The 16,046-nt window shown below is 36.0% G+C and overlaps 1 protein-coding gene across 12 annotated transcripts in view; it reads left to right on the top strand.

The window, feature by feature from the left end:
- INPP4B (inositol polyphosphate-4-phosphatase type II B) overlaps positions 1-16,046 on the top strand; it is a 762,324-nt gene that overhangs the window by 422,025 nt on the left and 324,253 nt on the right. For 11 of the 12 annotated variants that reach the window (XM_078445724.2, XM_078445723.2, XM_060654097.3 and 8 more), the window contains one exon: positions 114-230. In XM_078445724.2, coding sequence (XP_078301850.1) covers positions 114-230 — 117 coding nt within the window. Of the gene's footprint in view, positions 1-113; positions 231-16,046 lie in introns of those variants that run through there. The other variant, XM_060654104.3, reaches the window with a different exon arrangement.

Here is a 16,046-nt window from a genome sequence, read left to right as displayed (position 1 = left end):
CTAGAAAAACAAACAGACTCAGACACATTTTCTGCGCTCTCGTGTGTCCCTGCATGCTGCCGGCTGCAGTTGCTGCTTTATTGAATCAAAGTTGTCTGCTGCTGCTGTTACAGGGAACAAGAGACCCACTGTTTTTGACTGGTGTCACATTCCCATCTGAGTATCCCATCTATGAGGAGACCAAAATAAAGCTAACAGTCTATGATGTCAAGGATAAGTCTCATGACACTGTAAGTACTTACACTTCTTTCTTTCTTTGGGAAAAGAAGTTATGCTTTTCCAAACTATTGGGTTTTGGATATAACTGGGCATTTTTCAAAGAGGGTATTTATACTGTGTTTATGCTTGCCTTATGTTTATAGTTTCCTGACGTCTCCCCCCACCCCCTTCCAATTCACTTGGCTTAGTGCCAAACTGGCAATTGGTTAGGAGCAAAAGCTTTCAGAACATATTTTTCTCTTTTTCAGGAAGGCTGGCTTGATCTCTTGGTTTACATTTCTGTTGTTGTTGTAAGGAGTTGCTGAAGGAGTCATATTGTGGGCATAAAGCAAGTAGAAAGGATTAACTTTACATGTTTCAAAACTTTCTAGAGATTGTAATTATTCTAAAACAGGAGATTGATAAAGGGCTCTATTTTCACAATTTCTTCCTGTACATATGAGAGAGAAACTCCCTCTATTTTCCCGAAGTTGTTCCTGGCACTAAAACAAACAAGAAGTACTAGGCAGATGTTTTAAGAGGCCTATTTACGTGAAGGTCATGTAAAGTCCCAATGGTCTTTTGTCCTAAATTCTTCAGTCTTCCCACGGTGTCTGACTTCTCTTCCATGACTGCCAGGTTAGATAAGTGAAGTACCAGGCATTACCTCTAGAGGCCACTCTGAAAATTCCTGGACAGAGGAGAATCCTGTTGGGTAGGTGCTGAGGGAGGGATGACTTCAAAGGAGCCCTCTTCTTTAAATCCCTCAGGTCAGCATGAATTTTTGTCTGTTTTCAAGACAGGGGAGCTACGGCAGTGTTGACGATCAATAGTGAAGCACATGCCAGGAAACACTGAAGGCAGGGAGGCCTTTAGGTACCAGAAGAGTTCCTGTTGAAGCTAAGGGGCACTGCTGGACCTTGGGAATCACACATACCTAGTCTGAGGAAAGCGTCACTTGAAACTTAACCCTCACCTAGGTTATGGTTCAAGTAGATAGTGGGAGGAGGTGATACAACTGTGCAGGGGAGTAGTAAGCAGGGAAACGATTAGGATGATGGGACGGTAAGCAGCAACTATGGGATTTTATGTTCCTCCAAGCACATGATCAAATTCAGTCCTTCCGGCAGTCCCAAGGCACAGACAGGACAGAATATGGAAAGGACAGAGGTATAGCAACACTATGTTACAGAAATGAATGTTTTCCCTAAACTCTCAAGTTTGTGAAGTCCTTAGAAATATCAGAGTTAGAAATATTAAATACCTAAGGTGCTTCTAGTCCCTTCACTCTCTCTCATTTAGAATGTGCATGGATGTTAATGCTTTAGGGATAATCAGCTTACTCATTAATTATACTTTTTGTTGGCTTCTGTTCTGAAAGCTAATTATTTAAGGTCTTTTAAAGACTTCCTTCCTTGATCAGAGGTGTCATCACATAAAAGTATTGGATGAACTGGGATCCCTGCTGTAAAATACGACTTGTAAAATTTGAACACACTTAAGAAACACAGGCGGCTTTCATTTACAAAGAGCTGTTAATTAAGGCATAACCTCTTCCTTAAAATAACTAACAATTGGTTCTGGAAATGGAAGTGTAAATAGAAACAGAGTCTATTAATATGCTAATAATCCCCACAGACATATAGTCTTTATCCTGGAAGTTTTTCTCTTGTTTCTTAAGATTTTCTTTGGGTTGGGGGTGGGAGAGGGTAAGAAGAGGAAGCAGGAAGTGGTTTTAAAGTACAATTTGTAATGATGAGCACGTAACAACCTAAAACAATTTAAGATCATAATACTTTTAAGACCTACGAAATGAAAATATGTGTTTGTGTTTTAGAAAATTAATGAATTATGTGCTTGTATTTAAAAGTAGTTTAAATATTTGATCCTAGTAAATCATTGATCATGTTAGGCTGGCCCAAAACAATGAGGTCTTCTACCAACTGAATACTAACTAGTTGAGTCAGATGACTAAGTTGCTTGCTCTTTCCTATTGAGTTTCTCATTACTTGGAGTTCATCAGTCAAATAAATTTGTTACTTTGCCATTTCATATTCATTGACATACCTATTTATATTAGATATTTTTAAAGAGAAATGATAACCTTTCATCTGTGCCCTTGATATGGCTATTATCTAACTAGTCATTGTTCTTGTATTCCTCCAAACATTGGACCTAAGATTGATTACCTTAACTTAGTAACTTCAGCAGAAATGTAATTAATCATTATAATGAATGAGAAGAGTCTGTTGATTCAGAATGACTATTGTTTCCTCCTACTACATTCTTCATCCTCCTCATTCACTTCAGCAAATCTCTCACTGTGGCAGATGGATGGATAATGCTTAGCAGGTGGGAAGGTAGGTTATGGTTGGGTGATAGGGTCATTATTAAAATTAGAGTGACTGGGGCGCCTGGGTGGCTCAGTCGCATCCAACTCTTGATCTCCTCTCAGGTCATGATCTCAAGGTTGTGAGATCAAGCCCTGTGTTGGGCCCTGTGCTGAACATGGAGCCTGTTTAGGATTCTCTCTCTTTCTCTCTCTCTGCCCCTTCTCTGCTCACATGCATGCTCTCTCTCTTTCTCTCTGTCTCTCTCAAAATAAATAAATAAACTTAAAAATAAAATAAGAATGAACTTTTTATTAATTTCCTCACCATCAAACTTTGTCTTTTTCCACTTCTTCCCATACAACTGATGTTTTGGAAGATACTGAACAAGGCCCTTTCAACACTCAGATAAGGACAGCCATCAATCTGCAAACACATGATTAGGTCACAGAATTGGTTTACTCATGGTAGAAATGTGAATTTCTATGTATTTTGCAAGAGCACAAATTGCTTTATTCCTTTTGTTCTTAGAGTAAATGTTTGCTGTATCCCTCAACTTGTTAGATGTTCAGTTTATAGGACAGAGTCCTGTGTCCATTAAATACTGAACATTTCTCAGGTGAGAATATATGTCCTAAGACATTTTTTACTGCCCGTTACTAGCAATCCTCCATTTGTACCTTTCAGAAAAAGTTACCTTATCAAGATTAGATGTAAGTGTATTGAACTGTATGAGTTAATGTTCAAGGCAGTTCACTTCTAGTGCAGTTGCCTATACGGAAGTGTCTAAGTTTTTTGTGTGTGTTTTTCTATGAAAAAGAAAATCATTTACATTTCATATACTTTGACTTGGCTTGATTTTCTACACTGACTTTTGAGAAGGTTAGGTATAATTATACTTGTTGAGATTCAAATTCTATAAGCTGGCCTTCTTCTCTATCTTCTATAGAAGTACAGCTTTTTCCTTAAAAAGAAATCGATATTATTGATCACTAAGCATATACCAAACACTATGGTTAATATGTATGGTTTGTCCTTTAGTCTCCAAAAAATTCTTTGAGGGAAGTATTACTGCGTCCATTTCAAAGATGAAAAAATTGAGATTCTAAAGCCTTAAGTAGGCCAATTCAAAGATCCTGTCTTTTCTCAAGTGTACATATGTTGTTAGGATTGCCCTCATTTTCACTCCCACACGATGGTATTTTTATTTCAGCTGGTATTTTAAAAGCATTCTTTATTTAGGTCTTCAAAACTGATTGAGAAAAAAAATGTTAATATGTCAATATAGGGGAAAAACATATCCAAATTTTTTAAGCACTTAGATTAAGTATGTATAACTAATTGCAGATGTCTGAATACATTTTATAATGAAGTGGCCAACTAATCATGAAACAACAGCTATTGTTACCTGTTGTGAAGTGACTAAGTTTATGTCTTAAACTTTTGCTTTTGTCCACCTGGCCTTGTTTTCTCTTTTCTTTTGTGTGTGCCACAAGGTCTTCTCAACTTGCTGGTTCACTCAGACTTTGTCTTTTGTAACGCTCTGTCTCCATCATAATATAATTTGCAAGGGGAGTTACTGATCCTGAATCCATAGTATAGAGGTAGTTCAAGGTTCTAAAATATTGCTGCCCTTCAAATAAAACTTCACTTTCTTTCTACGTGTTGATAAATGGTATATATTTACAAAGAGCATATTTATATTTTATTGAAACATAATTTATATATGATAAAAAGGACAGATATAAAGTTTCAGTTTGATGACTTTGACAGTTGCATATGACCATATAACCTATGCATATTCAAGATACAGAACATTTCCATCATTCCAAAAAGTTCCTTTGTGCCTCATTCTTGTCAATCGCCACCCCACATACTCTGAGGCAACAACTTCCCCATATATATATCACCATAAGTTTGTTTTGCTTGTTGAAATTTATGTGAATAAAATCATATAATATGTGTTCTCTTGTGCCTGGTATCTTCTGTTCAAACACGTTTTTGAGATTCATTTATGTTGCTGAGTGGTATTATTACTGAATGGCATTACGCTATAGTGACACCACAATTTGTTTATTCATTCTCTTATGGATGGGCATTTAATTACTTGCAGCTTTTGACAACAATGAATAAAGTGTGTATGAACATTTGAGTACATGTATTTGTGTGGATATTTGTTTTTATTTTGGGAGGTAAATACTGAGGAGTTAAAATTGTTAAATCATAGGGCAGATGTCTGTTTAACTTTTCTAGGAACTGCCAAACTGTTCTTCAAAGTTATTGTATGGGTTTATTCTCCTACTCTTAATTCTGTATGAGAGTTCCAGTTAACTTCACTAATAATGATATTGTCGATCATTTTCATTTAGCATTCTAGTGGGTATGAAGCGGTATCTTAATGGGTATTAATTTGCGTTTTCCTGATGACTGATTCTTTAAGTACCTTTTCCTATGCTTAGTGGCCATTCATCTTTTCTGTTTGCAAGTTTCTGTTCACGTTTTTTCCCTTTTTTAAAAAAAAATGGGTTTTCTTTTCATTGTTGATTTATAAGAACTTTTCATATATGTGGATGTAAGTGGTTTTATGAATATAGGTGTTACAAGGGCCTCTCCTCCCTTTGGCTTACCTTATAATTTTCCTAATGATGTATTTTGTTATTCAGGGATTTTAAATTTTGAGTGAGTTCAGTTCATCAATCTTTTCACCCATAGTGTTTTTTGTGTCCGCAAAGATTATTATGCCTCAGGTCATGAGAGTATTCTCCAGTGTCTTCCTTCAGAATGTTCTATCATTCTAGCCGTTACATTGAGGAATGAGATAGGGATCAAAGTTATTTTTCCCATGAGGATATCCAGTTATTGCAGCAATTTGTCAAAAATACTTTTTTCTTCATTAAATTTAGTTGGTGTCTTGAATAGAAATTCAGTTGTCTACTGATAGATGCAGGTCTATTTCTCAATGATCTCTTTTCTTCCATTGATCTCTTTATCTAGCATCATGACAATAACACAAAGATTGTAGCTTTATTGTAAGTCCTGCCACCTTTGTGCTTTTTATCAAGATTTTTGTTTTGTTTTGCCGATTCTAGAGCCTTAGTTTTTCCACATAAATTTGAAAACAGCTTGTCAATTTCTTCAATTGGGATTGTTGGGATTTTCAACAATCTGTTGAATTTTCAATGGGATTTTCATTGGAATTTTGTTGAATGTATATATTATTTTGGAGGGAATGGACATCTTAACAATACTGAGTCTATTAATCTTTAAATATGCTAGACATATCTATTTATTTACATATTTAAATTTTATCAGGAATACATTTGTGTTCACATCATTTGTGTGTGATCATAATATATTTTAAGACTTATTTCTAGGTATATTTGATAGTTTTTCATGATAACATATAAGGTATTTTTTAAAATATAGCTTTAGGGGTGCCTGGGTGGCTCAGTCGATTAAGTGTCTGACTCTTGATTTCAGCTCAGGTCATGATCTCCCAGTTTGTGGGATTGAGCCCACATCAGGTTTTGTGTTGAGAGTCTGGAACCTGCTTGGGATTCTCTCTGTCTCTGCCCCTCCCTCTCATTCTCTCCTAAAATAAATAAGTAAACATAAAATATATGTGTATATATATATATATATATATATATATATATATATATATATGTGTGTGTGTGTGTGTGTGTGTATATAGTTTTAAACTCTTGTTTGTTAGTATGTAGAAATACAATTACTTTCTGCGTATTGGCCTTGTAACCTACAGTCTTGTTAAATTCACATATTAGTTCTAAAGCATTTTTTAAAACTCCGTAGGGTTTTATAAATATGTAATCATGTTACCTGCGAATAATGCAAAATTTATGTTTTCTTTTCCAGTCAAAGTGCATCTTATCTTTCCTTATTGCACTAGCTAGGTGCAATAGGACTTTCAGTATAATATCAATAGAAGTGGTAACAGTGGAAATCCTGGTTTTGTTTCCAGACTTAAGGAAGAAGTGTTCAGTAATTCAACATTAAATATGATCTTAACTGTAGGCTCTTCATCGATGTCTTTTGTCAGATTGAGGAATTTCTCCCTATCCCTAATTTTCTGTGAGTTTTTATCACGAGTAGTATTGAATTTGGTCCAATGGCTTTTTTTGGTATATATTGAGAGGCTTAAATGTTTGTCTTACTTATTCTGTTAATGTAGTGAATACATTAATTCATTTCTGTAAATTAAGCCAACCTTAGATTACTGGAGGCAATTTTTTTTCACTTGGCAGCAATCTCGCCTCTCTCTCAAGCTTCAGCCTAGCACATGGGAAAATCGACCTCTGCTCCTCTGCTTCACATTGGAAAAAGCCCTGTGCAGCTCAGTGGTGAAATCTCTCAGCTCTCCTGTACATTGAAATCTCCTCCTTCAGTTTGTGATGTCCCATGGGAAGGAGTAGGTGGATGGGCAAAATTCATTCATGCAATGGCTAGGGCTCCTCACGGCTCAAATCTCTCATGCCAGGCAACATGTGCTCATTAAAAGTTTATTACGAGTCCATCTGGTTTCTATGGAAGATCCTCCGCTTCCTGCTGCTCAGCCAGGAATAATACCAGCCATGGGTATGTCTTCCTCCAGGAACAGTCTGTCTTTCCCTGGATTTCATTTCATTTGGTTTATTTACATCCTCAGGTTTCTGATGGGTATAACAAAACCTGATTTGGTAGTGTATCTGATGTTACTATAGGAATGGCAGTCTCTTGCAAATTTTTGCATCTTTACCAGAAGTGGAAGTACTATATATTTAAGTTCTTTCCTTTAGCATTTATGCTACTCTCTCTATATTTGCATTTCCATCTCCTTTTCCCCTCCTCTGTAGTTGACATATTCAGTGTATTACAATCTATGCTGCTCTTTACGTTGTTTTTCCTTTCTTCTTTTATTCCTGTTTTCTGTGTTAGTATCTTCATTCACACAGTACTTGCTCTATATCATCTGTTCAGGGCTTTTGTTTGTTTATTGTTTTTGTTTGGACTCCCAAAATAGAGGAAAGAATATTCAATACTTCCTTACTTTCCCTAAGAAAATAACGTTTGCATGGAGACAGGCCAGCTATTGGACAGTCTTATTTGAAATAAGAAAATGAATTTACTCATGAAGTAAAGGAAGTTTCTTACAAAACCTTTTGGCCTTAGCAGAGTGGCTGCTTGACTCTGTGAAGTCGCCACATCCTTATTTCATGGAGATTAGCAGAACTGTATTTTGAATATTTTCAAACTTAGCTGTCTACAACTGTGTGTGTTAGAAACATTGTTTAACCTAGCTTAAAACACACATGCATGCGCACACACACACACACACACACACACACACACACTAATACCTAGAATTAATTTGCCTTTTTTCCAATTAAAATAGAAATGATGATGGGTCGTCTGGGTGGCTCAGTTGGTTAAGCTTATGACTTCAGCTCAGGTCATGATCTCATAGTCCATGGGTTCAAGCCCCAAGTTGGGTTCTGTGCTGACAGCTCAGAGTCTGGAGCCTGCCTCAGATTCTGTGTCTCCCCCTTTTTCTCTGCCCCTCCCCGACTTGTGCCCTCTCTCAAAAATAAATAAATAAATAAATAAATAAATAAATAAATAAATAAATAAACAAACATTAAAAAATAGAAATGATGACATAAGGTCACTTCCCATTCTCTTTTCAAAGCTGGGAAAGTTAATTAATGTTAATCACAAACATAGAGGACCATAATTTACCCTGTGTTTCCCAATGAACTCTTATTCTGAGTCTGACTTCCATTGAACATTCAAGAATGACTTTGAATTTTTTACTCTCATAAGTTTTGAGCAGTGAGCACTTTTCATTTTAGGCATCATGAAATATCACTGGGAAGAGTGGTTGGGGGAGTTGCAGGGTAATTCTATTTTGAGCCTGTTGAGTCTACAAACTGGAGTTTAGTCATGTCAGTATAAATCTAATTTGATGGGTGCTGCCCAGAAGTTTTAGGAAGTTCTCTGATCCCTTATCATAAGGGAACAGAAATGTAGGCAGTGAGGTTTGATCCAGGAATACAGCCTGTGTACATATGGAGCACCTTAACACCAAAACCTGATAAATGTTAAAAAAATAAAAGCTATACCCAAATTTCAATTAGAAACATAGGTACATAAGTTGTAAGTGAAATAGCATTCAGTAGAATTCATCTGTGTGGAAAAAGAAAAATACATTCTGGAAAGCAAAAATGGCTCACTATCAGAACATCTATCAACATAATCTATTTTATTAAGTAAAGGAGAAAACTCATTTGATTCTGTCAATGGATGGTAAAGATGCATTTAATAAATCTAGTGGTCATGTCTAATAAAAAATAAATAGATTATATTACAGAAATATAATAAAAAACTATCTGAATAAGATAATATAAATGTTGAAACAATGAAGTGCTAAAATCATTTCGACGAGACACCTAATTAACCACTATCATCATTATTATTCAACATCTTCTTGGAGACTATAGAAAATACAATGAGAAAATTATATTACTTATGTAAAATTTGGAAGACAAGAAGCAAAACTATTTATCTATTGATGTGATTAAAATATCCAGAAATCCCAAGAGACTTTAGAAATAAAAACCAAATATGATTTGGTAAGTTGGTTGGTTATAAGATCAGTATATTTAAAAATCAATAGCACCCTTCTTTTATAGCTTACATTACATAGAAAAGTATAAAATCTTATTAAAGACTGTAAAATAAGGTCTTTACCAATAGGAAAACTTACTTGTGTTAGAAAATAATATAATTACCATCAATCCAGATCAATTTATAAATTTAATGTAATTGCAAATAAAATATTATTTTTATGGAGAGGGATTTGGGGGATTGGATAAAGTGATCTTAAAATTTACTTAACTAAATCAATATCCAAGAATAGCCAAAGACATTTTTAAAAATAGTAAGATTTGCCTGATCAGGCATTAAAACAAAACATAAAGCTACTGCAGTCAAATCTATGTGGTTTGGTCATAGGAATAGACAAATAGAGAAGTGAGACAGAATATCAAATCTAAGAGCAGATTCCAGGAAAGCTGATAATTGACTCTATGAGGTAGATGGTTTAAGTCAGCAGGTAAAGAGTAGATTATTTAATACAAATGGTATTGGTTAAATGACTGTCCATCTGGATGAAAATGATAGTACAGTCATATTATATGTATAAAAATACATTTTACATAGATTAATTAAATGTAGAAACTAAATTGCATTAAAGCTCTTGCAAGATAGTTTAAAAGATATATAATCTAGAGGCAGGAGGTAGGGAAAGTTTTCTTAATAATGGGAGTCCAGAAGTTGACATTTAGTCAACAAAAGTTGACATTTGACTATATGGAAATCTACACATTTTACATGAGGATCTATGGCATAGACAAGACAGAAAAAGTAGATATGGAAAACTATATGCAAGTCAAAGATTGGTGGATTAATCCCTATAATATTTAAAAAGTTCTTTCAAGTTTAGAAAAGGATATTTAAAGAGGTTGTCCTCAGAAGAATAAATCTAAATGACCAAGAAACATTTAAAAATGTTCTAACTGTATATTCTTAAAAACACAAAATTAAAATAGCAATGTGATCAATTTTTACTAATAAACTGGCAAAAATTTTAAAGACCATTGCTGGCAGGGATGTGGGAAAAAGTGTACTCTCATGCACTGTTGATTTAATGTGAAATTTTACAACTTAAAAAAAAAACAATATGCCAGCATTTATTAAAATGGAAAATAAGTATACATTTTGATTTGGCAACGTTACTCCTGGTTATTAACCTCTTCCAAGTAAAACACTTGTACTTGAGGATATATGGAAAAGGATGTTTGAGCATTGCTCAAATAGTGAAAAATTAGAAACAGGGTGAATGCTTATCAGTAGTGAAGTGTGTGAAAAAATTCTGGTGTGTCCAAACTAGGGATATTATGAAGCCTTAGAAAAAGAAGGTGTAATTCATGGGAGTTCTAAAAGCAGACCTGGAAGATTCAGGAGGGACTGCATAATTGAGAAAAGCAAATGCCAAAAATAACATATAATCTAATTTCATGAAAACAAAACTACTAATGAAAAATGCCTTTATATATGTATGTGTGTTGTTTCTGTATTTAAGATAGTATATACTTATAGATGACTGTTATGAGTATGTAGAAATATAGGAGGGTTAAGGCAATGGGTTGAGTGGGGGGAGGAGGGGTGTGGATGATGAGGCAGAGTAAAAGAAGAGATAAAGGAGAGCATGAAATAAAATAAGTGTGATAAAACAGTCATGTTAACGGATTTGCTGACAGAATTCCTTATTTTTAATAAATTAAAATAAATGTAACTTTTGAAAATGACTGCCATTCCCATTACTTTTATACAAAATATGTCATCCTAAGAGGAGTGTTCCTTTTGCATCTTGAAGATTCAATATGGGAAGTCTGTCAGTGGTCCTGGATGAAAGGGAACTGCAGTGAACAAGTGGCAGCCTGAAGGAGTACTGGTGGGCACAGGGCAGGGGCTTCAGCATCTGGGGAGATGTGAGGGACCCACTGTCGGGGATCATCTGCATGGAATGGAGGCAGCAGCCGAAAACATCACCGAGCTCGTTCAGAGCAGAAGAGGAAGAAAATGGCAATCATCTGCAATACTTGATGAAGTCCGTGGGAACTCCCCAAAATAACTAGGGGGGTACTCGTCGGAGTCTCTTGGATCTGCAGTCTCAGGGGGAAGCACCATCTTCCCATGCTACATTATAGTCAGTATGCTGTGCAATGCATTTGTGCTTCAAAGTAGATCTAGGAACATTTATCTTTCCACCTGCTAACAGTAGTCGAGTGATCTGATAACTGACTGCTGTGATTTGTGAGTCTGACTTGGACTCTGAACTGAGTTATTTCTGCTTCAATTTATTTCCCTCGTCTCTGGGATATTTCACTCATTCCTACAGTTTTCAAGTATCCCCCAGCTGTTACCGTTTGTTCAGCATCTTAGGCCATTCGTGCCTGGCTGGCCAGCCCTGTCTCATTCTTACAGCAGCTTTCTTGGCTCAGCTGATATGCAGGTGGAAACTCCGTGCACACCCTGTCCAACGCGGGTGATCCCTGAAACGCACTGTGGGCACTGAGGACACATGTTGTGCTTTGGCCTCCCATTCTTTCTTGGTTTTGCAAAGCTTAAATGTGATGTGTTGCCAAAACATTTCTTCTGATCAGAAAGGAGCAGAAACTAGTGATTTAAAAGGTTAGACTGCTTCAGCTAGGAATAGCTTTTAATTACCGAAAGTTTCTATACACCGCACAGCGGGAACAAAAGGAAATTCTAAAGAAACATAGGCTTTCCTTAGAGCCATCTGAATGGAATGATAATTAAAACTAAGTTCAGGCTGGTATTTAAATTCACGTGAAAATTATTTTTAAACCTACTGAGCAGAGTCATGTACACCAAGGCAGAAGGTGATGTCACATCCTGAAAAATGTTAAGGGACATCTGTTTCCACATCCCAAAGATTTTCTTCTCATGTTGCCATGAGCCAGGTTACTTAGGTTTCATGGCATTAAGTCAAGCTGTCTTTTAAGATGTGCTCATTGAGGATGGAGCTAAATGTTAAGGTGGCAGCTGTTCCTTACATCATGTCCTAAGGAATTCAGTATGTGAATTCCTGAAAATATTGGTCTCACATACAAACTCGGGTAATTGTTTTTAACCATGATAGAGAAAGCAGCCTTCGGAAGGCACTATGGAGATTCGTTTAATCACATATGGGGTCTATAGGGATATTTAAAATTTTATTTTTTATTTTTTTAATGTTTGTTTTTGCGAGACAGAGACACAGAGTGTGAGCAGGGAAGGGGCAGAGAGAGAGGGAGACACAGAATCTGAAGCAGGCTTCAGGGTCTGAGCCCCCGACATGGGGCTCGAACTCATGGACCTGAGCCAAAGTCGGACGCTTCACCAACTGAGCCACCCAGGTGCCCCATGGATATTTAAAATTTTAAATATCATTCTTCTCTTTTTTAAACTGCTATTTTGGTTTTATGAAAAGGGCATTTATAGTCATATTAGTGGTTTAAAATGTGTGAAAACAGTTTCCCAAGAAAAGCTTAATTGGATAGGATTTAATATAAACAAGAAGTCACCCACTGCAAACCCCAGCAAGCCTCCATTTGAGGCACTTAAAGTATGTGCTAAAGCTACCATGTTTGCTTTTCACTGCTGAATTTAAGTTGAGACATAGTGAAATGTAAATAGCAGCTTGGTCTGGCCTCAGAGCAGCAAAGAAATGGGGGCCTCATGATAGAACCTCTAGACAGGTGTATGCATATTCACACATACATATGCACCCAGTTTTAAATATGAATATGTACATTGAGTAATATAAGGCTTTAAACATTAAGTAAGGCTTTAAACTTTAAATTCCAGGATCAAATTCATTTGTTGTCCCCCCAAAAAGCCAGAAATATCCTTAGAGCGATGTTAATATTCAGAGAAATGTTCTTCTTTCTGTAAAAAGAACTTTTTCAGGTGGTGTAGGTTTAAAGGCAGAGCTTGTCTCTTAGATTCTGCTTCACTGCCTTCTCCATTCTGCTTTCTCCAGCACACATGTGCAATAGTTGCTTTCCCTGGATGTCCCACCTTGAACTTGCAACCTAAACAAGTATCTGAGAAAAAGCAATACCAAACTGGAGGTGAACTATTGTAACAAAGCCATGAGGCATCTGAAAACCCCACCAGTGGATATAATATTTCTGAATGCTATTATGGGAAAATGCAGTGCATTTTAGAAAGGACTGTAGCAAGAACGTTTTCAAACCTGGGATCAGAAATACAACTCTTGGACCCTTCAAGGATTCCTTCTCAACTGTGATGCTGCATTGAGAGCACAGAACATACAGTTACGAACTGGAAGTTCTAATCTCAGATCTGCTACTTAGTCGTGTGACCTTAGACAAGTTATCCATTTGGGGACTCAGTTTCCCCAGCTCTAAAATGATCATCAATCCTGCTCTGCCTACTACTGGGATGAAAACAGACTAACATATGTAAAAGTGCTCTGGAAACTAAAAATGTAGTAGAAATGCAAGTATCATCATCATTTACTGCAGATATTATTCAGATATTATTCTGGCACTCAGGGCATTCTTTCCTGAGTGACACTGGTATATTTCCAAGATCAGGATTAGTGGTTTCATGGTATCAGACTCCTCAAGGCTGACCATGTTTCCAGTGAACTGGTCAGTCTGGATACATTGGATGTTCTTGCCTGGTGACTTGTGGCTGGGTGCAGAGCCCATACTGTGCACCAGCCATGTTTCAATTTGAGACATATGAACAGCAATGAATAAGAATCTATTTTCTTTGTTGTTATTTTAGCATTTCATTTATCTGATACTCTGCAGTTTGATTCTCCAACGTCCATTTCCTGTGAGTATTTCTTTCCAAAGGGAGAAAAACTGGAAAAGATGATTACTGCAAAGGCGTGCCCAAATTTTCCACTGTAGTCATTTAAATACTGATTCTCCTTCTGACTTGGGTTACACATAGCAGTGTGCCTGTGGGTCTATCTTCTGAAACCACTGTGAAAAGGAGTATGAGAGAGAGAGAGAGAAAAAAAAAACTCTTCTTTATGATTCACTTTTCAAATCATACTTATACCTGATGGGCTGACCAGCAAATCACCTTTTCCCTCTTTTTCGTTCTTCTAACTCTGAGTTATTATCCAGTTTGATTTTTGACACATCATTCAAACTGCCTAATGTGAAAGGCTTTTATAGGATTCTTTGACCTTGGATGGAGCAGAAAGTAAAGAATTCTTTTGTACCTTCCTCACAAACTTACTTCACTTTCCTTCTAACGACTTTTATTAGACAAAAGATTAGCAGAATGTTTCTTCTCTAGCCTGACCTCATGAGATTCATGAATGCTTAACTAGATGAGATTGTTTGAAGAGCTTCTGAGGCCATAGCCACCTAAAAATTGTGGAAAAAAAAGGTTTTTTTTTCTATAAGGAAAATGGTTTAACCATTTGGACTCTCAGAAACATCAAAGATAGAAGGAAAGTTTTGAGTGTTATTAATTAATTAAACATCAGACCAAACTACAAGTCGTGTTACTGCATGACAGATTAAAGAAAAGGATTATCTTATTACTTTATAGTTATCCGTATCACTTCACCCTTTAGAACAGTGCTAATTCTTTTTGGGGCATCACAGAAAGTAAAGAACAAATAAATGACATAAAACTCCAATATTACAAATAATTCATATATGCAGTATTACATTTGATCCTCCTAGGTACCCTGCTGTGTTATATAGGGCCCTGGCATGTCAGGAAAGTAATTTTAAACAATTTGCTGAGGGTCACCCTGAAATCACCAGTTTCTAAGTTTGAAATCTAAGTTTTCTGCTGTTGAATCCACTGGACTGTAAGAAGTTTCTTAGGAATAATATTAAAGTCCCTACCTCTTTTACTAATTTGAGTTTGATGATGATTTTCAATCAATCCACTGCTGAGGATAACCACACCTATAAATGTGGTTAACAACTTCCTTTTTAAGTTGACCTTTAGTGAGAGGAATAGGGGAATTTATTTTTCAAAGGCACTATGGATATCTAGAGTAACTACCTTGGATAATGTATCTTGTTCACAGGGTCAGTGTACTTGAATAAAGGTGCTGAAATGCCCTGATGGCCTTTTGATTGTTTATTTCTATGTGGATAAGTGTGCCTTAGGCTACTGTGTAATAGCTTTGATAATTATATGATAGTACTATTTGGCCTGTCTCAAGTTAGCTGGCTTATAGAATGTGATTCTTCTCTTTGGAAGAACTGGCATCCAAGAGAAGCTCACCCATGTTGTCAAGTCACCATGAGATCTTATGTCATAATGTCAAGACACAAATAGCCAAGTGAAGGGAAGAACTGTATATATATATATATATATATATATATATATATATATATACACACACACACATATATATATATACACATATATATATACACACACACACATATATATATATACACATATATATATATACACACACACACATATATATATACACATATATATATACACACACACACATATATATACACACACACACATATGTATATGTATATATATATATATATTTAATTTTGTTAATGTTTATTCATTTCTGAGAGAGAGAGAAAGAGAGAGCGCACAAGCCAGGGAGGAGCAGAGCAAGAGAGAGGGAGACACAAAACCCAAGGCAGGCTCCAGGCTCTGAGTGGTCAGCATAGAGTCTGACACGGGGCTGGAACTCAAGAACCATGAGATCGTGACCTGAGCCGAAGTCAGAAGCTTAACCAACTGAGCCATCCAGGCGCCCCGAACTGTATATCTTAATGTTATTTCCTCTAATGAGAAATTCCTATAGATTATTTGCTATACTATGTTTAGTTGTGCCACAATTTATTAACTCACTTAAATATTTTTATACTTCCTCTGTATAAGAAGTATAAAGTTTCATGTGTTAAGAAA

Source organism: Panthera onca, chromosome B1 (assembly GCF_046562875.1).
Source record: "Panthera onca isolate mPanOnc1 chromosome B1, mPanOnc1 haplotype 2, whole genome shotgun sequence".
NCBI lineage: Eukaryota > Metazoa > Chordata > Mammalia > Carnivora > Felidae > Panthera > Panthera onca.
Note: the sequence above shows the minus strand (reverse complement) of the source record. Positions and strands in the feature narration are given on the sequence as shown.